This window comes from Dipodomys spectabilis, unplaced genomic scaffold (assembly GCF_019054845.1).
Source record: "Dipodomys spectabilis isolate Male_0828 unplaced genomic scaffold, ASM1905484v1 ptg000113l, whole genome shotgun sequence".
Lineage (NCBI taxonomy): Eukaryota > Metazoa > Chordata > Mammalia > Rodentia > Heteromyidae > Dipodomys > Dipodomys spectabilis.
The window spans coordinates 817,395-841,295 of NW_024870790.1; the positions used below are offsets into that span (position 1 = coordinate 817,395).

A 23,901-nucleotide genomic window follows, 5' to 3' on the forward strand; every position below is an offset into this window, starting at 1 on the left:
TAGCTGAGATAAGTATGTTGCCTAGGCTGACCTGGAATTTGCAATCCTCCTGCCTATGCTACCTGAGTGCAGAGATTACAGACATGCATTAACATGCCCAGCTTCAATACCTGCTCTTAGCCCCTTTCAGTACTTACATCCAGCACAAGGTGGGTAGAAGGCTGACAGCAGTAAGAATCCATTCCATCTTTGCTGGGAGGCTGACAGGTGATTCTCCTCCATCAGCACGAAATAGAAATTCTGTAGTGGTAGCTCTGGTCCTTCACTTCATGCTCCTAGAATTGCCTGTGCTGAGCTAGCAACAACCATGACTGGCAGAGATACTTAGCGCTCTTCCTGCAAATGGTCTGAAGAAAGAGCTTTGGCTATTTTTTGTTCTGTGCAAATAAGGTTATGGTCATTCTAGTAATCAGGTACAGCCCTAGAACACACCATATGACACATCAAGGTACATTACAACCCACTCATAATACACAGAATTTAATGTTCAACTACAATGTGCAAGGTTAGTGAGAGCATTGAAATTTGCCAAAGATAATCATGGAAGGAACGGTATGCCAATATGACAACCAGGGCCAAGAAATAGTTTGTTGAAAAATGAAACTCTCTTTAAATTACAAGGAACCCAATCAATTGCAGTTGTGTAGTCTTTTTCAAGGCAGTGTGTCATAACAAAGTCCTGGATTTTTGTGTAGTTTTCTCAGTTTACTGGCTGTAGTTTGGGGAGAGATTTTAAAACTCTTAAGTCTCACTTTATAAAATGGGAAATGATCTTTTCTCCCTTGCAGGATAAAAGTAAGGTAATATATGTATTATTCATTGCTGCAAGAGAGAATGGACATTATAGGGTACCAGGTGGTGCCCCTGTTAAGTGTTAGGTTGACATAGGATTTGGGCTTGTCTTAAGAAATTTGGGGGTTCCTCAAAAGTCTTCACATAGAACTCCCCTATGACCCAGCAATCCCACTTTTGGGCATTTACCCTAATGTTTACAAAAAAGACCACACTAAAGCTACCAGCACAACTATGTTTATTGCAGCATTATTTACCTTAGCTAAGATATGGAACCAACCCAGATGCCCCTCAGTAGATGAATGGATCAAGAAAATGTGGTATATATACACAATGGAATTCTATGCCTCCATCAGAAAGAATGACATTTCCCCATTTGTTAGGAAATGGAAAGGCTTGGAAAAAATTATACTAAGTGAAGTAAGCCAGGCCCAAAGAAACATAGGTCCCATGGTTTCCCTTATTTGCAATATCTAGTATAGGTATGAGTCAAGCGGAAAAAGTCAGAGAATGTGATGTTAGGAAAACGAACCCTCAAATATGTATTTTAATGTTTTTGTTTCTTTCATGCATGTGTTTCTAACGCATTTATAAGATTATTTCTTTGTTGCTTTGTAGGTCCCTCCCCCACAGTGTAACCCCCGCTTTCACTATATTTGATGTCAGTATAACATGTGGAGGAGATGGGGACAAACAAGTCGTTTAAGGATTCAGGTGGACCTGTTGCAACAATGAGAAGTACAAAATGTCATGTCAAAACCAGCTTTACAATGTCGGTGTGTGGGGCGGGGGAGGGGGGTATGATTGGGTGGGGGGGGAGGGGGGAGGCTGGGAAGGGAGGTGAAGGGTAAACAAAGGAGGAGGCTGCAATGCTTGGTAAGAAATGTATGCATTATCCTGCCCATGTAATTTTTTTTTTTTAATTTTATTTTATTTGAGAACATACTGTACAGAGGGGTTACAATTACATGGGCAGGATGTTTTTTTTTTTTTTAATTTAATTTTATTTTATTTGAGAACATACTGTACAGAGGGGTTACAATTACATGGGCAGGATAATGCATACATTTCTTACCAAGCATTGCAGCCTCCTCCTTTGTTTACCCTTCACCTCCCTTCCCAGCCTCCCCCCTCCCCCCCCACCCAATCATACCCCCCTCCCCCCCCCCACACCGACATTGTAAAGCTGGTTTTGACATGACATTTTGTACTTCTCATTGTTGCAACAGGTCCACCTGAATCCTTAAACGACTTGTTTGTCCCCATCTCCTCCACAAGTTATACTGACATCAAATATAGTGAAAGCGGGGGTTACACTGTGGGGGAGGGACCTACAAAGCAACAAAGAAATAATCTTATAAATGCGTTAGAAACACATGCATGAAAGAAACAAAAACATTAAAATACATATTTGAGGGTTCGTTTTCCTAACATCACATTCTCTGACTTTTTCCGCTTGACTCATACCTATACTAGATATTGCAAATAAGGGAAACCATGGGACCTATGTTTCTTTGGGCCTGGCTTACTTCACTTAGTATAATTTTTTCCAAGCTTTTCCATTTCCTAACAAATGGGGAAATGTCATTCTTTCTGATGGACTGCCCATGTAATTGTAACCCCTCTGTACAGTATGTTCTCAAATAAAATAAAATGAAATTAAAAAAAAAAAAAAGAAATTTGGGGAGGGCCTAAGAAAGCAAAGCTTTGTTCTAGATTGGATGCTGTAAGGAAGTATCTTAATAAATCTTATCTATAAATAGATAATGTGAAGGCAAAAATAAAGATGTAATTGAAGACAGCTTTCACTCAGAATGAGGGAAGTTTGGTAAGGTTTATGGTTAAACACTGTTCATGTTTTGTCTGTGTTCAGATCTGATTACACACTGGTCCTGACCCATCATGGCCCTGTCTGATGTTGACATTTTGTGAATTCGTTTTAATAAGACAACATGGAACAACTAGTAGGAAACACCAGGGTCTAGCTGTTAGAAGCTGATTAGTTGTTTCTTGGTACTTCTGTTGTAGCCTAAGACAGAAAGTAAAGCTGAAGGATATGAACCAATGATTTCCAGATTTTCACCATTGCCAAGATTGTGTTTAGAGGATGTAGTCAGTAGCAGGACTAGAATTAGTGTATTCTGCTCATTATATTGCAGTATGAGCTGTTGAATCCTATAACCTATGACATTTGAAACTGGACAGTGCACATGAGCCTACTGTAATGTTCTAACAATTTGCAGAAATGAAGTGATCTTAGTCCAGGAAACAAATAGCTGTTTAGAAGTTTTAGCTGTTTTATCTTGTAGCATATAGTTACAGCAAGAAGCGTTTATTATAGAGTGAAATTCCCCTTGACTAGTTAAGAGAAATTTAAGGATAATGTGATTATTCGTAAGGACCCAGAATTCTGAATTTACAATGTTTGGGGTTTGTGTGCATGCATGAACGTGCATGCTGGTAATGAAGCTTGAATTTAGAGACTTGGGCTCTTGCCAGCTTTCTTACTCACAGCTGGACTTCTACCATTTGAGCTATGCTTCTGGTTCTAGTATTTTGTTGGCTAACTGAAGATAGAATCTCTAGGACATTTCTGCCCAGGCTGGCTTCAAATCTCAGTACTCTAGATGACAGCTTTGTAAGTAGCTTGGACTGCAGTTGTGATACACAGGCACCTGCCAGTTTGTTGGATGTTTAGAATTTATATTGTTACTTATGATCTTTGCTATGAGTCCAAAGAAAGTTTTGAATCATTTTTGCCAGTTATATTGTTCCTTACATGGGAATCACAGCTTGTGTAGTATGCATAAAGGAACACTCATTCCCCCACCACCCAGCCCAGGACTTTCCTAACCTAGACTGTGTGTGTCTCACACTGGAGAAAACTGGGTTTGGGGACAATTTTAAAATACATTTTTGGGGGGCTGGGAAGGTGGCTCAGTGGTAGAGTGCTTGTCTCGTATGCATGAGGCCGTGGGTTCGATTCCTCAGCACCACATAAACAGAAAAAGCCAGAAGTGGTGCTGTGGCTCAAGTGGTAGAGCGTTCGCCTTAAGCTGAAAAGCTGAGGGACAGCGCCCAAGCCCAGAGTTCAAGCCCCATGACCGACAAAAAATAATAAAATAAAATACATTTTTGGAGAAATATGGTACTTTGGAGCAGTGGTCATTTTAATTTTAAATATCTAAAAATCTCTAAGTATTACCCAAAATAAATTAAGATGTAACATTACTATTTGATGCCCACATATGAAAAAGCACTCAAGTAGGACACAAGATTATATTGGGAGCTAAAGTATTATTTGTGACAAAAGAAGTGAGACCATTTTGTGTCCCTCTATGCTAACCCATTGTGTGTGTGTGTGTGTGTGTGTGTGTGTGTGTGTTTGTGAGATATGCTCAGGATGGAATCCAGGGCCTTCTGCTTGTTGGGCAACTGCTCTACCACTGAGCTACATTCCCAGCCCAGTTAACCTAATTTTTCAGTATAGTTAAGCAGTTCTAGCTCTTGCAAAGCAGAATTGAGTGTCTCTAGAGGTCATGTGCAATTTATAGAGTTTCCTAACAGAAGTGAACAATTAATTGTAGGTTTTTCCTTCAAGTAAATGGAGAAGCATGATGGACTTAGAGCACCCCAGCAACAGCGTAAAAGGGACAGCAGTACATTTCCAAAGGAGGCTAGACAACTAGCTGAAAAGTGGTGAGCCATTCTCTCAATGGGAGAGTTTGCACAGCCCAGGGAATCATTCAGAGATCTAGAAGTATGCTAAGTGGATTCCTTACATGCTTATGTAAGGATAGCTATATGCTACTATGGCTTTTGGACCGAATGATTATGTTTAGCTACTTTGTCTAATGGAAGGTTGAAGTAAACAGTATGCTTTTTCTACTTTTTAAATTAGCATCACTTAGTTGTGCAGAGGGGTTTCATTTTGACCTGTCCATAGACCATACAATATACCTGGATCAGACTCACCCCTCCATCATTCTCCTTCATTTTCTCTCTTCTCTTCCCAAACCAATGTCAGCAAGCTTCACTGTTTCATTTTCACACAAGTACATAGGTATTTGACCACCTTCATGCTCCTTCACCTTCTCTGTTCACATTATACTTCTGACCCATTACCATTAAATGAAGTACCCTTAGCACCATAACCAGAAACTTTATGAACAAAGGCAAAAAAGTAGTTTATGAATCTAAAATTATGAAAAAGCCACTTTTTCTGGTAGACAGCTATACTATCAGCCTTTGTGCTTAAATATATTTCTTTTCATTTGAAGTAAATAATTAAAAGATATATTTACATATTTTACTTATATCTGGATGATAAAATAAATTTTAATTTGCTAAGATATTTTAATATTAATTTTGGTACATAAAATTTTCACAACAGTTTGACTTAATTAAAAGTTGGACAGGGCTGGGAAGGTAGCTCAGGGGTAGAGCGCTTGCCTTGCATGCGTGAGGCCCTGGGTTCGATTCCCCAGCACCACATACACAAAAAGAAAAAAGCCGGAGGTGGCGCTGTGGCGCAAGTGGTAGAGTGCTAGCCTTGAGCTGAAGAGCTGAGGGACAGCGCCCAGGCCCAGAGTTCAGGCCCCAGGACCGGACCCAAAAAAAATAAAAAATAAAAGTTGGGCAGACTTAGATCAAATTTTTTCTGATACTTGGGTTTGTACTAAGGGTCTTATGCTCACTCAGCTTGCTTTTTTAGATGATGCTCTACATTTGAAACATGGCTCCAGTTCTGCTTTTTACTGATTATTTTGGAGATGAAGTCTCATGGAATTTTCTGCCCAGGCTCGCATCAAACTACTATCCTCTGGATCTCAGCCTCCTGAATACACAAGTTATAGGAGTGAGCCACCAGGGCCTGGCCTAAATGATTTTTTAAAATATTTACTAAGCACTTTCTTTTATTTTTATTTTTATTGGTCGTGGGGGTCTGAACTCTGGGCCTGGGCGCTGTCCCTCAGCTCTTCAGCTCAAAGCTAGCACTCTACCACTTGAGCTACAGTGCCACTTCTGGCTTGTTCTGCTTATGTGGTGCTGAAGAATTGAACCCGGGGACTCATGCATGCAAGGCAGGCACGCTACCACTGAGCCACCTTCCCAGCCCCCTAAATGATTATTTAAATTAGAAACTTAAAAGTTTCACAGAGAGGGAAAAATAGAAAATGGAGCAGAAAATAAACATGCAAAACAGAAGTCAGCTGCAGTTAACTATGCATTCATCACTGTAAAAAGCTAGTTATGTTTCTCCTGCAAAGAGAAAGAAGGTGGTTAACATGTAGAAATACAGATTTTTTCAGATATAGATGCAGAAGAATGTGGTATATAACTGCTTTTTAACATCACATGGGCCCATGGCAATTTTATCATGGCAATTGTACTAATTAAAAAGCCAGCCAGTATCTATCAATCTTTAAAGTACGAAAATGGAGTAGTTGCTATCTCCTACAATAAGCAGAGATTTCTATTAGATAAACAAGACAGTCACTTCACGAGGGTTGCTTTTTGCTTTTTACTTTAAAGTATCTCTTTTGTTCATGTACGAAGCAACCTGAATTGCTTACTGCAATTTTAAATTGTCCCTGAAGAGATCATGCCAGTCACAAGGCTAAGTGAACAAGTTAGTAGTGTAGTGAGAAAACATGAAGGAAGCAGGTATTTAGCCAGGAAGAGATGCCATTTTTAGACAGAAAGCCTCATGAGAAAAGTTTCTAAGATGTAGTGAACTTTATATATCTAGAGCTTGTTCATAGGCCAGTCATCATTGATCAAGGGCCAAACAAAGCCCCTGCTTCTGGGTAGAGGCAATTAAGGCAGGCAGGTCTCGGGGACCCAATGATAATGCTGAGAAATCTTTGTAAGATTTTGACATAATAACCTGAGGTTATTATAGTAATTATATAATCATTATAACCAAAGGTCATCCAAAGGACATGGTTTGAGGAAATTTTTTGAGCTCTTCATTCCCTAGGGGAAGCTCAAGGACAAACTTATGGAATCTATACCTGTTCTTTGCTTGTACTTTTCGCCTTATAAACAATCTTATAAACAGTCAACATCAAAAAAGTTAGAAAAGCCTGGCACTGGTGGTTTACGCCTGTAATCCTAGCTACTCAGGAGGCCGAGATCTGAAGATCACAGATTGAAACGAACCCAGGCAGGAAAGTCCGTGAGACTCTTATCTCCAATTAATTACAGAGAAAGCCAGAAGTGGTACTGTGACTCAAGTGGTGGAATGCTGGCCTTTAGCAAAAGAAACTCAGGGACAGTGCTCAGGCCCAGAGTTCAAGCCCAAGGACCAGGAAAAAAAGACAGACCATAAGAATACATATTAGAAAGCCTAGAAATTTATTTAGTCAAGAAGTCATAAAAATCTGATTAGGTAACCAAAATATTCCAAGAGACATCATTCCTAGAATCTGAGCTAAAGGGGTTTAATGAAACATTACAGCTCAATTCAATGTGAACTTACTTCCAGACATGGTATCTTAAAGCAGTAAGTACAAAGCATTCAAATGTAATTACTGTCTTTAAGTGGAAGATCTGGGGCCAAGGCAGTGAGGTCTCAGCTGATCCTAGATGAAGCTCCATATCTGCCAGTGCTTTCTGACCAAAGCCTATCAGCAGCACACAGTGTTCTACAGTGTTGGGTTTATTGCTTGTGGAGAGAAAATGTACACAGTGAGGAACAGTGGGTATCACTCCTTGTTGCAATGAGCAACAAACCCAGCTTACCCAACCCCAGGTATATTCCTGGTGGGTCTCTGCTTGACAGGCTTTGACAGCACGTGAAATGAAAGAGCTGGCACTATGGCTGCTGCTACTGACTAGTTGTATGACCTTGAGTAAGTCACTTAAGTCCTCTGATAGTTTGCACCTCCATCAGTTGGACATAGGAACACTTTCCAATTCTGTAAGCCCTCGAAGTAAAATGTGTTCACAAACAAATTATACAGTTGGGCTTCAAGTGACTCCTAGACTACATAACTCAGGAATCTATAGGCCTGGTGTCTCTGGAGGACTGTTAAAATTCTGTGGCTTGCATAAATCCCTCATATGAGGTGTTTTTTTTTTTAATACAAATCAGGCAAGAAGAACAGTGGTGCTGATACAGTGTGTAACCAAAAAAAAAAAAGAAGAATGGCAATGGACTAAGAACTATAACCAGAAGTTTGTTAGTAGCCAAATTTAAAAACACATGGGATCCAGAGACCCTTAGAATTCTCAGAAATTTTAAGGAAGATATTGGGTTTTCTCAGTCAGGGATGGAATGAGGACCTGAGACACATTTCTTTTGGCCAGTACTGGGATTCAAACTCAAGACCTGTTGCTAGCTCAGCTAGTGATCTGTCCTTGAGCCACTCCTCAAGCCCAGCTTTTTGATGGTTATTTTGGAGAGAGTGTTTCACAGACTTTCCTGCTCAGGCTAACTTTGAATTTCAGACTTCTGGATCTCAGTCTTCTGAGTAGCTGGGTTTACAAACAAGAGCTAATGACATCCAGCAGACTTGAACCAATTTTATTTAAATTTGAAAGGACTGGCTGAAACTGCTTACAGTGAGCACTTAGGGCAGTGCCAGACATGGTGTAGCTACTTAGTGTTAGTTGTATTTGGGTCCTCTCCATTTGGTTAATGTTTCTGACATGCTTTCCAGAAGAAGCTCTACCTCCTCGAGAGCAAGGGCTGTGTCCATAGACTGTTCCCTGTCTTCCCCTCTATATCATGGGTATAGGATAAGAAGAAAAAAAGAGAAATGGGAGAAAGATCAGGCTTTAAGGATTAATGATAGTTGCTACTTACTGTGCTGTATTAAGTGGAAGTGTGCTGTGAACCCAATTTGTCTGGCTACAAAGCCACACCACCTAAACATTGTACTATTTCACCCTACCTCAGGACCCATCTTAATTTCCCTTGCTCCAGATGACTGTACCAAAGTCAGAGTATGATTGAGGGGCTTAGTGTAGGTCCATAAGATGAAGGAAATGGGGGATAAAATGTGCAGCATGGAAAGTGAGTCCATTTAGAACATAACTTCTTTTTTAATACATATTTTATTGTAAATATACTGTACAGAGGGGTTACAGTTACATGAGTAAGGTAATGAGTACATTTCCTATCGAGCATTGTTACCCCCACCTTTGTTTCTACCATCCCTTCTCTCTCCACCTCCCCAACTCTTCCCTCCCCCCGAAAGTTGAAAAGTTCATTTTCAATATAGTGTCTTGTACATCTCATTGTTACAATGGGTCAACCTGTATCCTTGTTTCAATTTTTTGTTATTTCCCTTCTCCTCCCCAAAATAGAAAAATGTATATACAAGATGCATGGCACTGGAATCAAATACAGAGCAAAGAGGGTTTATAGCATGGGGGAAGAACATACAAGAGAAACAAAAAAAACCACATAGTACATTATAAGTACATTAAAAACAACAGCAACAAAGATAAAACTTCTTGTGTCCCTATCTTGGGTGTTCATTTCACTTAGCATCATTAAAGATAAAACCTCTTGTATCCCTATCTTGGGTTTCATTTTGCTTAGCATCGTCTTATATGCTCATATGTACATAGCTTTTGACTTTCTCTGTTTGTCGTAGACATATACTAGTTATTGCAGATAAGGGAAACCATGGGACCTATGTTTCTTTGGGTCTCGCTTACTTTACTTAATTTATTCCAAGTCTTTCCATTTCCTAACAAATGGGGCATCTTTCTGATGGAAGCATAGAATTCCATTATACACACACACACACACACACACACACACACACACATATCACATTTTCTTGATCCATTCATCTACTGAGGGGCACCAGAGTTGGTTCCATATCTTAGCTATGGCAAATAATGCTGTGATAAATGTAGTTGTGCTGGTAGCTTTAGTATGGCCTTGTTTGTGATTGTTTGGGTAAATGCCTAAAAGTGGGATTGCTGGGTCATAGGGGAGTTCTATGTGTAGTCTTATTTTTTGTCGGTTGTGGGGCCTAAACTTCTGGGCCTGGGTGCTGTCCCTCAGCTCTTCAGCTCAAGGCTAGTGCTCTGCCACTTGAGCCACAGTGCCACTTCCGCTTTTTCTGCTTATATGATGCTGAGAATTGAACCCAGGGCCTCATGCATACAAGGGATGCTCTACCACTAAGTCACCTTCCCAGTCCCCTATGTGTAGTCTTTTGAAGAAACTCCATACTGCTTTCCAAAGTGGTCGTAGAAGTTTACACTCCCACCAACAACCCAGTAGGGTTCCCTTTTTGCCACATCCCCTCCAGCATTTGTTGTTATTAGATTTCTTGAGAATAGCCATTCTAACTGGGATGAGGTGGAATCTCAATGCTGTTCTGATTTCCATTTCTTTTATGGCTAGAGAGGTTGAGCATTTCTTCATATGTCTATTGGCCATCCTTCTTTCTTCTTCAGAGAAGTTTCTCTTTAAGTCTTTAGCCCACTTATCTATTGGGCAGTTGTTTCTTTGAGGATTTGTTTTTGGGGGATTTAATTTTTTGAGTTCTAAGTATATTTTAGATATGAGACCCTTGTCTGTTGTATGGCTAGTGAAGATCTTCTCCAAATCCATGGGCTTTCTTTTGATCTTGCTAAGAACATAAATTCTTATTAGAGGTTTCCCTAGCAACTCTCCTAGCTCCCTCCTAGTAGCCAGCTTGGTTTGCCATGGCCAGCTGACTGCCTTCACCTGTAGGATTGCCAGATTAACAAATCACAATACAGCTAAAGTTGACTTTCATACAAACAATGACCATATACTATCCAACACACATATTTAAAAATGGTTCTTGCCCATTGTATAGTTTATCTACCTAGACATGATGTTGCAGAGAGTGAAGGAATGGGACTCTTGGAATGTCCCATACAGTGGCTTTGGCATGGGGAACCTAGTACCTGCTGTGTTTTGCAGTTCTTGAGGCAACTGCTTCAAGCTGAGGATTTGGGCAGTGCTCTTGTGCTGGTGTAAGTTGACCAGATTAAACCCATGTTTCCTGAGACTTACTAATTGTGGCACTGGAAGCCCCACAATTTGGGAAACCTCTTTGATCCTGACATAGATGCCACACAGTTTGTTTCTCTAGTGATGGTTATACCTAGAGGAGCTGAGGACATTAGAAAACAACAAATGTGTGGGGAAACTGCTAAATGAGTCTCAATATTCCTGCCAAGCCCATTTCCTAGGCTCTACTGGAAGACAGGCAGGTTCCAGGAAGCCAAGAAATCCTACATATGAAAGGTATCGATTCTAGAGACCTCTGCAACTCATCCTCTGATTGTCAAGCATTTCCAGAGATTCTCTTTTACTTCACCTAGTTATTATTATTGTTATTATCACTGTACCTTACTGTAGGCACTATACTAAGAATTTGAATTTATTTTATGTAATTTTCCCTATAACCCTGTGAGTTCACCATCATTATTGTATCTTTTAAGGATGGAAAAAAAAGAGAATCAAAGAAGTTAAAACGTTGCCCAAAGTTACAGAGAGCTGGTATTTGGTAGAATTGATACTCTTGAGCCCCTGTGGCTCAAGAATTTATGTTCTTTAGCCAGGCGCCAATGGCTCACACTTATAATCCTAGCTACTCAGGAGACAGATTTGAGGATCACGATTCAAAGCCAGCTTGGGAAGGAGAGTCAGTGAGACTCTTATCTCTAATTAACTACTAACAAATAGTCAGACATGAAGCTGTAGGTCAAGTGGTAAAGCACTTGCATTGAGCAAAATACGCTGAGGCACAGCACATAGGCACTGAGTTCAAGTTCCAGGGATGATGCACACACAAAAGGAATTTGTTTTCATCTGGACTCACCAGTGAATCCTAATTATCTCGAAGGCCTACTGAAGTCTAGCTAAAATCCTGCATGCTTTAGTGGAGAGAAGATGGCTACTTTTAGGAATCCAAGGAATAACCAGACTTCCCAATAAGGCTTTTCTAGAGAGATCCTGCTCAACTGCAGCCTCTACCAATCTTCTTCAGGTTGCTGCTTTACAGAAGAAACAAAAATGTTTTCTATGGCTTGAATTCAGGACCTCATTCTTTTGCTTGGCTTTTTCACTCGTTGCTGATATTCTATCACTTGAGCCATGACTCAAGTGTAGCCTTTTTCTGGTTAATTGGAAACAAGAATCTTTTGAATTTTTTTCTGCCTAGGCTGGCTTTGAACCTCAATCATCAGTTCTGAGCCTCCTGAGTAGCTAAGATTGCAAGCATGAGCCACCAGTGCCTGCCTAAAAAATACAAATATTAGACACTTTCTTAAGTAGCTAGGGTGCCTGACTTGCCTTTTGAGGAAATTTCAGGACACTTAAATAACTCCTGCTGAAGGATAGAGTCCTTTTGGCTTATAAATTAGGGTCAGTGACTCACCCTAAAGCCAACCTCTCGGAAGTCTCGGGTTAAAGAATTAGAACCGACCCTCTTGCAGCTGGGCTGCAGTGCTAGAGCCATGGTAGAGAGAACATCCTGATGAGGGTTTTGTTTCTCTTTCTAAAAGTTTCTGCTGTGGGCAGGCAGGAGAGGCTGCAGGAAGCTGCTGCCACTGTAACTTTGAAATCCTTCCAAGAACTGCTGGATACAGCTTGTGGAAATAATTGCAGAGCTTTAGAAATTTTGAAGGATTTTAAAGGATAACCCAAGGAGCAGGTAAAACCCTCTTTGGAGGATCCTCCTGGGGAATCACTTCTTAAACTTTCTGGTTTTGGACTAATTGTGCTTAAAAAAATGAATAAATTCTTTTTTCCTCTGAGGCTGTGGTGCCCACAGCCTCGAAGAGCAAAACCAGGATGCAGGATGCATCAGCCCCTTAGGGTCAACAGCGCAGCAGCAGATCTTAGAGACTGGCTTCAGCCCTGCGGCCCAGAGCACAAAACAATGCCATGGTTTCAAAAAGAAAATCTCACAATGGAGTTCTTTAGGCTGGATTAGCTGGAGGGTGGGGCCTCCTCACCACAACCCAGAGTTGCAGGGAGGGTCCTACTCAGCATGGGAAGATGTCTGTTCTCTCCCTGGACCAGGATGTAGGTTGTCACATGGGCCAAGGTTGGTGGGAAAATAAGCTGCCCAGGCTTTATCTAGGGCTTAGTTGAGGCGAGGAAAGAAGAAGGGAAAAAAGGTCTCTCTCAGTGAGGTATTTGTTCCATGTTCCAGCAACATGATTTTTGTTTAGCTGTAGTGAATAGCTCTCAGCAGGGAGAACTGAGGTTTCCCGTTCTTCTTCGTTTTGGCTGCTGGCCCACTTTCCCAAGGAAAGTACCTTAGCCTCAAGGTTAGACCTCTGCTCCATAGCATCCCAGCTTCCAACTGAGTTGTTGCAGCCCCAAATGACACCTGAAAACAACCAGATAGTACCTTGGCCTGGTTTCTTTGAGAGGTGCAACAAACATTATTATTGGTATTATTATTGGTATTTATTGAAGGGCTGCAATTACATCTCTGAAAAGGCTACCAAGACTATGGCTTTGAAAGGAAGAGGTGTGAGCAGCCTCCAAAGCCAGTCCCTTCATAGGCAGCTATACCCCTCAGTATTTGTAGTGGGGGTAGTGAGGCTTTGTGTGCATGGAAGCTTGTATTCTGGGTTAAAGGGCTTTCTGAGTTTCTTCTTTTCCCAATAGGGAGCAAGGTTATACCTCTTCCGCATTCATCTGTGCCTCAAGAAGGTTTCTGGGAGCCCCCCCTCACCTCCTGCTGAGGCTCAGTGTAGTCTGTATCAGAATAGACCAACATTTAAGAGACACAGGCAGAAGAGGTGTACAGGAATCATGAATGGTAAATGGAGCCATAGAAGCTTGTGAACCTGTGTTCAGGACTTTAGTGTCACCGGCCACCTGAGACCAATGGGGCCAATCTGAGTGGCTTCTGGACTCAACTTCTCTCCCTCAATCCATCTTGAAGGACTTTTCAAAAAAGACTTTGAATAGAGTAGATAAGGAATTCATGGTTACAAAGTGCAGCCACACTAAAGGGCATAGCAGGACTAGGCTTTCCTCCCACTGCAGTCCCCAGCCCTTTCCCTAGAAGCAGTTACTCTTACCAAGCTATGGGCACCCTTCCAGAAATAGCAGAGATTTCTCTTGGGCACATTGTTCTTTTTTTCCTTCTGGATTATGCTGAATCTTAACACTAATGACTCCTTTTATCTGATCTCATGTTAAAGCATACATAAAATAGAGAAAATAGTACTTAAATCATACATAAAATAGAGAAAATAGTACAACAAACCCCCATAGTCACATCACCATGTTTCAATATATCAAAATTTGTTGAATTTTGTTATGCTAACTAACCTTGTTGCTAAATTTTTCTGGAAATAGAATACAGGAAAATTTGTCTTGAACCTCACCTGTAAATATTTCTGTATGGCTTTCTGATAAATACCCTTTAAAAATAACTATGATGTTATGATCATACCTAATATACCAACTTCTTCCTTCCTTCCTTCCTTTTTTCTTTCCTTCCTTCCTTCCTTTTTTTTCTTTCTTTATCTCTTTTTCTTTTTCATTCTTCTGTTCTTTTAGGGGATTTATATTGTGCCAGTACTAGGGCTTGATCTCAGGGTCTCATGCTCTCAGTTCGCTTTTTCCACTCAAGGCTGGAACTCTACCACTTGAGCCACACCTCTATTTCCCCCCACAATTTCTTAGTATCATTTGATCTCTACTGATTTCTACTTGTTTGGAATCCCACTGATCCTAAAAACTACATGAAACTTACATCTGCCCTTGATTTTGAACTTGGAGTATATAGCCTGAAACATATAGAATGTTGGAAACTCAGGCAACAGCAGCCTGAAGCCTTGTCTACTCCCATCCCCCAAGCTGTTCTTGCTTAGGAAAGAGGCTCTGTATTCATTCTTTCATAACAGAACAATAGTCCAAGCAAGTTCCAAGCAATAAGTCTGGAAAGCAGTATTCTCTAGAGAGGGTTCTGTTCTGTTCCTGCTAGGTAGCATCAAGAAAGCTGTATCCCATTAGTCACAGGAGAGAGAAAAACAAAATTGGTCCCCTGGAGTAGCAATCTATTATTTGACAACCAAAAACAGTAGTTCATTTCTGTTGGATTCAGAGACCATATCAAACATGTGACCTATCAGCCATAGCAAACACCTATGCAGGGGTTACTGTGTAAAAATTTGGCAAGTTTTCATGGTAGAGGTTATGTGATCAACTGCCTGGTCTACACTGCTCCTAGCTAGTTGATGCTCCTCAGCACTCTTTTCCTGAGATTATTCATTTGATTATATTGGTTTCCAGGCTACTCTTTATCTTCAAGTTTTGAGCATCTATCCTTAATCAGTGCATATCCAGTTCACCAGTTGTCTCTGTCCATTCTTGCCCTGCTCCCTGAATCTCCAGGAGAAGCCACAGGGAACCCTTTACTCCCATCATTCCCTGCCAGCTCAAAGTATGTGACATGTCTGGCTCTCAGCCCTTCGTTCTCTTGGCCAGAAAGGCATTGCCAAGCCAATCGGCATCATGTTGGGTGTGGAAAGTTCTAGCTACAAGTACACAGAGCTTAATACACTGCTTGCCTGCCTATCAGCCAGCCTCCTATTACCAGCACTAGAAAAGCCGTGAGAGGCAGCCACTGTTTTCACAAATTTGGTTTGTGAGTCTGTGATGACATTGTCTTGGGGAGGAGAAGCAAGCCTCAACTTTACAAGACCAAATGTTAGCCGGTGGCCCATGATTCTTACTGGCATATGCCTTCTTCTCTATCATCTTCTACATGAGCACAGAAGAGAAGACCACCAGATCGGGCTCTCAAGAAGTTCTCTAGTTTGGGGGAAGAAATTCTTGGGCTTCTGGAATTTCAGAATGCAGCTTCTACAGTGATAGAACGAGAATCCGCTTTCTATGTGGCTTTCAAGACTCAGGTAATATAGGATCATAGAGGACAAAGTGGAGGTAAAATCCAAGTATTTTCCAGTTATTTTCAAGAAAGTTGCACAAGCAAATCTGTGATTAACGAGGTCCAGATTCTCTGAGGTACTATCAGAACTGCATGAAGCAAACTGTTTACCCGTTTCAGACAATCCTGCTTTGTTCCTACAGGCACCCAAGGCCAGAAGCAGGGGGCAACCATGAAGATTGGCAGTGCCCTCTTGAGGAATCCCTGAGTACTGCAGGAGCCAGGCTGGACAGGAGACTATTTTGCTCTGGTCATCCAGCAGAACCAATTGCCCCAGAAACAGATACATAAGTGGGGGTGGGTAAACATGAAAACTGAGGCCTCCTGAGGGCCTAGTAAGAAACTTTATGAAGGATGTTAGAGAGGATTCAAGAGAAGGGTTTGAGGCAGAGTGTCAGAATGTATAGAGCCACTGGAAACACTAGATCCTAGGGAACTGGGAAGCTTAAGATATTGGGATCTGGTAGAGCCTCTTTCAAAGCCCTGGGCATAAAAGCAATGTTAAGACAAGAAGATTTACTTCATTAAGGGGTCAGGAGAAAGAAAAAGGAAAAGAAGCAGAGGGAGAGACAGAGTCAGAGACAACGAAAAGGAGTCAGATAAAGGAACAGAAACAGGTTGAGACTTGGAGAGAAGATAAAATGAGTGGTAAGACAATGGAAATGAAGGAAAGGATAGGGGAACATAGTTGATAAACTGATATTTGTAAGTTTATTGGGAAAACACTTTTTTCTGAGTATTGATTAGCCATTCCCAGGGCTGCTGCTGAGCATCCAAGGGGAAGACTTGTGAGAAGGCTAAGGCTGAGTGATATTCCCTGTACACCAAACTACCTCACTATTCCAGGTGTGAGGGATCATCTATCTTCATATCCCAAAGTTTGGGTTTGTTTCCTTCTGCCATCTGATGAACTGATGGCACAACATTTGGAAATCTGCTGCTCTTGGTCTTTCCCCTCCTCCAGGGCCATTCTGACAATCATCTTCCAGAAGTTTATTGCTGACCCAATCCTACAACTACTATGGCCTCAAGTCTGGTCTGCTCTGGACAGCTACTACTACTACTGCTGTACAAGGGGCAGCATTACAAGGATCCTTTTACTTTGAGACTGGTTTAAGAGCAAGGGATCCAGAGCTCTAGGACTGAGCAAGCTTCAAATACAACAACACTCTGAAATCTAGCGAGCTCCCCCATTTCCTATCAGCAGAGCCCAAGCCAGAAATATGTCCAAATTCGCAACTTAAAGAGAAAATATTAACACACAAACTTTGCTCTCTTCTCCCATAGGAAGATTGTAGGCTGGGCTCAGTATCTCCCTTCTCCACTGTTACACCAAGGCAAGCCATAAGAAAAGTTTCTCTTTATTTTACTGGAGTATGAGAGACATCAGGTACCTACTCTGCTATACGCCAGCTAGTTTCCTTATAGGCCATCCGTGAGCAGTTTCTGGCCTTTAAGAGAACTATGCCTATCTGAGGGTCCTGAAAGGAAAACCTTCCCTGGCTAGGCCAATCTGGTATTGGGCACTCAAATATCTTCACAATTTTTAGAAATCACTATTACCTATAGAGTGGGTTCATATATTACTCCCCTGGTTTTTTTTTCTGCTTGGCTATTTTTCTTAGTATTTCTTTCTCTGAGGCCAGGACTACACCCCCTCGCCCTGCTTCTTCCTAGCTGGCCTCAGCTTTGTGATGAGGACACCATACCCTCCAGGTGGCATTTTCAGTACCGAGTTTTCAGACTGTGTTCTTGTCTTAAAGTTGATTTTGCTCTTTGGAAATAGCCTACCTTCTTGACCGGGCTTTTCATTAGCAACACACAGGTGTTGCCCTCTTCTAGCTTCCGTTAACCTATTCGTAAAATTATCGTAATTCTAACTTCTTTCAGTTTGCTCCCAATCTATTCATGGAAGCAACAGCTTGCATTTAGTTCTCATTCAGCTGGAAGCAAGACAGATTTGGAAGAAATTTTGTAAAGAAATTTTTCTGCTCTATTGTGTTTCTAGAGCTGGGAGGGGGAGGAGTGCTTATTTGCTAAGGAAGAGGGGGAGGGGAAAGGTGGACACTGCCAAAGGCATCTGGTAGTGAGGGGTGGGCTTGGAGAAGATTTGGAAGAACTCTTGGAGCTAACATGTAGGGTTTTGACTTTAGCCTCCGCACCAGGGATACCATCCCAATAGCTTCCCATCCTTGGTCTGTCACACCCCACACCAAATACACCCAAGGATCAGTTGGAGGCTTCCAGGAGCTCTCCATTTTATTTCTACCCACCACCCCCATCCACATTTCTGGATGACTTTGTAACAAAGCAAAATTCCAGAGAAGCCTTGGGGGAAAAAAGGAAAAGAAAACGAAATATTTGCCACTGAAAGGCAGAAAAAGAAGATGGAACCCTTAAAGAAGGGAGTATCCCCAGGAGGTGGGGACAAGGGGAGGAGAAGGGGAGGAGGATAGGAGGAGGAAAGACAGCCTGTCCCTTTAAGGGGGTTGGCTGTCAATCAGAAAGCCCTTTTCATTGCAGGAGAAGAGGACAAAGATACTCAGAGAGAAAAAGTAAAGGACCGAAGAAGGAGACTGGAGAGACCAGAATCCTTCCAGCTGAACAAAGTCAGCCACAAAGCAGACTAGCCAGCCGACTACAACTGGACTCAGACCCAAAGACATGGGTAAGTTTCACAAACTTTAGCATCCGAGACTCAGGCAGGCACAGGAATTCACAAGAGAATTTCTAACTTGGTGATTTGGGGTTTCTAATTATTTAAATAAGTTGTGTTTGGGCATTGTTTTCTTTTCTTCTAATTCCTTAGCATTCAATTAGATTATCTTTCTGCTGTTGTGAGCATGGTGTAGCAGCACGTGGAGTCGTACAGATCCTTGAGAGAGCGGCCAGCAGGATAGATGTAATCATGTGTCCTTCTACCTCCTTGCTTCCCTTCTCTTTCCTCTTTTTCCCCTTATTCTAAGGCCCTTGTCATGGCCAGGTCAATTGGCACACCTGATTTTACTGAAGGGAACTAAATAGTGGCTAACCGTCAAATGTACCAAATAACTGCTTGCTTGAAATAAAGTTTGCATCAGTAGGAACTTGGGGAATAGGACAAGGTGGACTTAGGTTTGACCATGTCTATAGAGGCCATTCTCAGGTTCAGGAAATGAAGGACTGCAATGGCTTTACAAATATGGGTAAGGGTGTGTGTGTGTGTGTGTGTGTGTGTGTGTGTGTGTGTGTGTGTGTGTGTGTGTGTGTGTGTACATGTGTAAACACCTATACAGGTGACCATTTCAAGTCAATATGACCTGAATCTCTGTCATGACAAAGGAGGCTGCTGGGACTTAAGGACTCTTGCTGAGTTGAGAAGTGAGAGTTTCTCTATGTTCTATGAACAAAAGGAGAAACTATGGGGTTTTAGTGTCTGATAGTGTGTATGAAGAACAAAGTGGGTAGAGCAAAAGGCTCTTCGTTCATACAGGACACGGCAGGGACATATACACTTTGAATTACTTGACAAAACAAGGGTAGCAACTGGAAGGAATCCTGAGTGAAATGAGCCTCAATTGCCCACTGTGTTCACCATCAAATGTACTGTCCAGTAGACTCCAATAAGATTCACAGAGGTAAGGTTTATTATTATTATTATTATATGGCACTAGTATCACCCTTCAGGTTGTTTCATCCTCAATCACAGAGAAAGCTGTTTGAAGCACTTATTCAGGTATGATAGTTAAAGGGACAGAACACTAGACTAGGAATCAGAACAATCTGGTTCAAATCCCAGATCTGCCTCCAGTGAACTCTGCAATCTTTGTCAGGTCACCAGGAATGACCACTTAATCGTCTGGAAAACAGGAGTAGCAACGACTGTTTTGTCTGCTTTCAGGGTTGAGGATCAAGTAATGATATGGAAGCCCTTTGAAAATGATCAATCTCCATAACAATTTGTAGCCCCTGATAATAGCAATTGCCATACAATAACACTTGCACAAGATGGCTCTTACTTTTTCTGAGGCAGTTAGATTTTCTTTAGGCATACTTTGTGTGTTTGTATAAGAGTCATTTGCCCAATTAAGGGTGGCCTGGTGAGAGGTGAATGTAGGAGGGACTCAATCTCTGCCCTAGGTAACATCAGGATTCTATCTTATGTCAGCAAGACTGACATAGGTTGCACAGGGAGTAAAGAAAGCTGTTGACTTTTCCTTCCTCAGGGGATGAAAGCTCTAAGAAAAGGTAAGAAGAATAAATAAAGTGATCATACAGACAGGTTCTTTTTTTTGTTTGTCGGGTGTAAGACTTGAACTCTGGGCTTAGGCGCTGTCCTTAAGCTCTTCAGCTTAAGGCATGTGCTCTACCACTTGAGCCACAGGCCACTTCCGGTTTTCTAGTGGTTTATTGGGATAAGAGTCTCACGGACTTTCCTGCCCAGGCTGGCTTTGAACCGAGATTCTCACATCTCAGCCTCCTAAGTAGCTAGGATTACAGGCGTGAGCCACCAATGCCCGGAGGTTGGTTGATTTCCTCCAAAAATGATTGGCACAGATTAAGTCAATGTTAAGAACAGGTATTGGGATAGGCTTATACTTGAACTGGGTGCATCTGATGGAGTAATTGAGTTTTCATTCAATTATAGCTATCTCAAATACTTAATAACTTATAAACAAGCCCTAATAAGATACTAAACTGCCATTACTTCTGAAGGAGTATGTGTTGCAGCTTATTTCAGTAGTAGAATAACGTAGTAGAATATGGTATTGGAAGAAAAATTTAGAAAATATCTGAGTTAGAGTCAGGCATAGTCATGCATGCTTGTAATCCAGCACTTGGGAGGCTGAGGCAGGAGGATCATGATTTTAAAGCCAGCCTGGGCTACATAAAGTTATGTGAACTAAATCTCATTGTAGAATTCATTTCTATATCAACAACTTAAACATTCCTAAGTGTCTGCTTAATCACATTCAAGAACAGGAGAGCTCAGTACCTGAACCATACAGAATTCTTTAGGACTGAAGGTGGAGAACAGCATAGGATGTAGTGGCACCTATACAAAAGGTTTGAGCATGAAGTAATAGCTTATTAAACTTTGTCCAGGCTTGGAAGGGAGATATTCTAAATGTGTTTTTGAGATTACAGTGGAACCAGAAGGAAGTCAAAGAGGCCTCGTTGATTATTCTCTGCTCAATAACACAATGTCATCCTGAACAGCAGAACATTAGCTTTCAAGAGCATGTTTTTTTTCTGAGAACAGTGGCTGTTACCATAGTAACCAGACTGGGATGCTTCCCTTCAGAAATGGCTGCTGAGCAGTGAGGTTTTGGCTAGCTTGGAATAAGTAAATATAGCTCAGGCAAAAGACTGTGATGGCAGAGCAGAGGTACAATTTTACCAAATACCTAAAGACAAGATGAAGCCCATCCAGGGGGCAAGAATGCCATCTAAATACCAGAAGTTAAAAAGAAACCAGATCTGGACTTACTCTAGAATGCTGACCTACTCTTCCTAGGGACATTGATTAAAATGATCAAGGACAGCCTTCACTTCACATCTCACTTTGGTCCTGAAGTCAGGGGAACTCAGAAAGATTGAGTGGTTTGCCCTACTTTATGGGACTTTCACTTTGGTTCTAAGCTTGAAAAGCCACAAGTCTACTCAACACCTTGAGAATAGAAATGCTTTCTCAGAGCTATCTGAGTAGAACTACTTCCAAGCCTGGGAGATCGATGAGAGTGGATATAGTCTCAAAACCCCATAAGGTTGGATCCCAACCAGTGGCATCTTTTCCCCTGTTGCCATTTTGTATGTCATTTTGAAGCCCTGAGAACCATCCTTTGGAAAAAATGGTTTGTTTTGAAAGAAAACAACATGGAAATTCCCTCACTGACCACAGAATTCCAGGTTTAGAAGATCAAATGGGAACAATAATGTGATCAGTTGTGATCACATCAGCCATAGTAGGTGAATAAGTGTATTCCCCTACCTTCCTTTCCCACTCAAAGGGCCTTACCCAGTGCCAAACTTAAAAGTCCAGCTAGTACTGATTGAAGAGTCCTTCCTTGGCTATCTCTAATTCTTCATTGGTCTCTGAACTCTCAGCCCTGCAGAGCTCCAGAAAAGAATCAGTGGGTGGTGGTGGTTCATAGCTGTAATCCTAGCTACTCAGAAGGCTGAGATCTGAGGATCACAGTTCAAAGCCAGCCTGGGCAGCAAAGTCCAAACATGAAACTATTATCTCCAATTAACCACCAAAGAGCTGGGAATGGAGTTGTAGCTCAAGTGGTAGAGTGCTAACCTTAAGCAAAAAGCTCAGGGACAATGCCCAGGCCCTGAGTTCAAGACCTAGGACACGCACCAAAATTTTTTTTAAAATCCAGGATATCCCAAGGAAGAGAATAAGTTTCTCTAGACCAGTAACAAGAGAGAAGCAAATGGTGACAGTCTAGCCTAGGGAATAAGGTATACTGTTGTCTCTAGTGCCAGGTACTTCTTGGTCTTCCCGTAATTGGGTAAAGAGGAAGCAATGGGTCAGGGATAGATTTTAACAATGAATCTTGTATCTTACCTGCTAATGTTAGTCGTAAAATTGTTTTGTGTGTGTGTGTGTGTGTGTGTGTGTGTGTGTGTGTGTGCATACACAAGTACAGAGAATAAGGTGATCCAGATATTGTTTTATGTTACTAATACCTATCTAAAAAGGAGACTGGAGTTCCTTTTTATTTAACCTAGTCCACTTGATTTGACTACCCAGCACAAATTTCTTGGCCCCAGTGCCGGTAGGGTCCTTTTTAGCACTTCAATGTGGTACTAGTACTAATAAAAATATAGTTAGAGATTTATCTGCCTGGTTAAGTCCAGAAGCAAAAGTCTTTGTCACCTCCTGATTGTTTTACTTCTGGAACCCACCCACTGCTCACTATCCATCCTTAGTACCAGTCACGACTGCTGTAGTATCTTGGCCCTGTCAACTGCTATAGGCCCTGATCAAGGAAGCCTCTGTTCATGGGGTGAGGTTAAGGGGTGGGTTCTGGGAGGAGGGTAAGACTGTAGTACAGATTAGAGACTTAGGGAGATCGAGCCAGTTTTTCACTCAATGAGCCTGCCTGTTGTTTAGCTCTATTGTATAGGGTTCTTCTATCTCTCCCTTTGTCAGCTGGACTCAAGGGACAAGCTGGGAATTGTGCAGGGTACAATTGGTCTCTATCTACCATTCCATTTGATGAAAGCCCTTCCTCTCCTCCCTTTGATGAGTTCCCAGATTCACACTGAATTTCCATCTCATGGAGCTGGTCCTTAAGGCATGGCCAGGGCATGGGAAAGGAGGGAGGGCTTAGGAGTTCTTAGATCCTGCCTAAAGAGACAGCATTAGGATCACTACAGGTTACTAGGATGGGCCTGGATGTAAGAGTCACAGTACTCAATTGATCAATCAGAACATTGGTAGGAAGGTCTTGAAACTCTTTTAGAAACTCTATAAGATTTGTTTTGGAAGTTTGCAGATGAATGTAGCCAACTCTGGACTTTCTTCCCTTTTCTTCTTTTTTGTCCACAGACTTAGTTATGTCCATTTTAACATTTGATAGTGGGGTTTTGATTCACAGTCATAAATTGGTTCTTCCAAACAAGATAGCAAGTTCATTGAAAAAGAGATTCGACTTTCTAATTCCCTTCTGCCTCTCATAGTGTCTGAGTTACTGCTAATACACCTAATGTTTGTTCTGAATCCATGTAAACACAAATGGAAAGCCAACACTGGGGAGGAGAAGACCATTGTTTTTCTCTATGATCACTCACCAACATGAGGAAATTTAATCCAATTGAAATACATTGGGTAATATTTTACTATAGAATTCTTTTCAAAGTTTTTTTTTTTTTGGTCCAGTCGTGGAGCCTGAACTCTGGACCTGGGCACTGTCCCTCAGCTCTTCAGCTCAAGGCTAGCGCTCTACCACTTGAGCCACAGGGCCACTTCTTTTTCTTTTCTTTTTTCTTATGTTGTGTTGAGGAATCGAACCCAGGGCCTCATGCATGCAAGGCAAGCACTCTACCACTGAGCCACCTTCCCAGCTACTATAGAATTCTTTTATGTCAACTTTACATTGTCACAATTTGTACTTGGCTTTACTTAGCCTTTGCCTTACTCCAGCACGCACCTTGTCAGTCATGAGGGGCTCTAAACTAGAGTGTATGTGTTTTT

The 23,901-nt window shown here is 41.6% G+C and overlaps 1 protein-coding gene across 3 annotated transcripts in view; it reads left to right on the forward strand.

The window, feature by feature from the left end:
* Plp1 (proteolipid protein 1) overlaps positions 1 to 23,901 on the forward strand; it is a 114,983-nt gene that overhangs the window by 80,737 nt on the left and 10,345 nt on the right. For 2 of the 3 annotated variants that reach the window (XM_042688197.1, XM_042688198.1), the window contains one exon: positions 18,240 to 18,384. In XM_042688197.1, coding sequence (XP_042544131.1) covers positions 18,381 to 18,384 — 4 coding nt within the window. In that variant the 5' untranslated portion in view covers positions 18,240 to 18,380. Of the gene's footprint in view, positions 1 to 15,926; positions 16,014 to 18,239; positions 18,385 to 23,901 lie in introns of those variants that run through there. The other variant, XM_042688199.1, reaches the window with a different exon arrangement.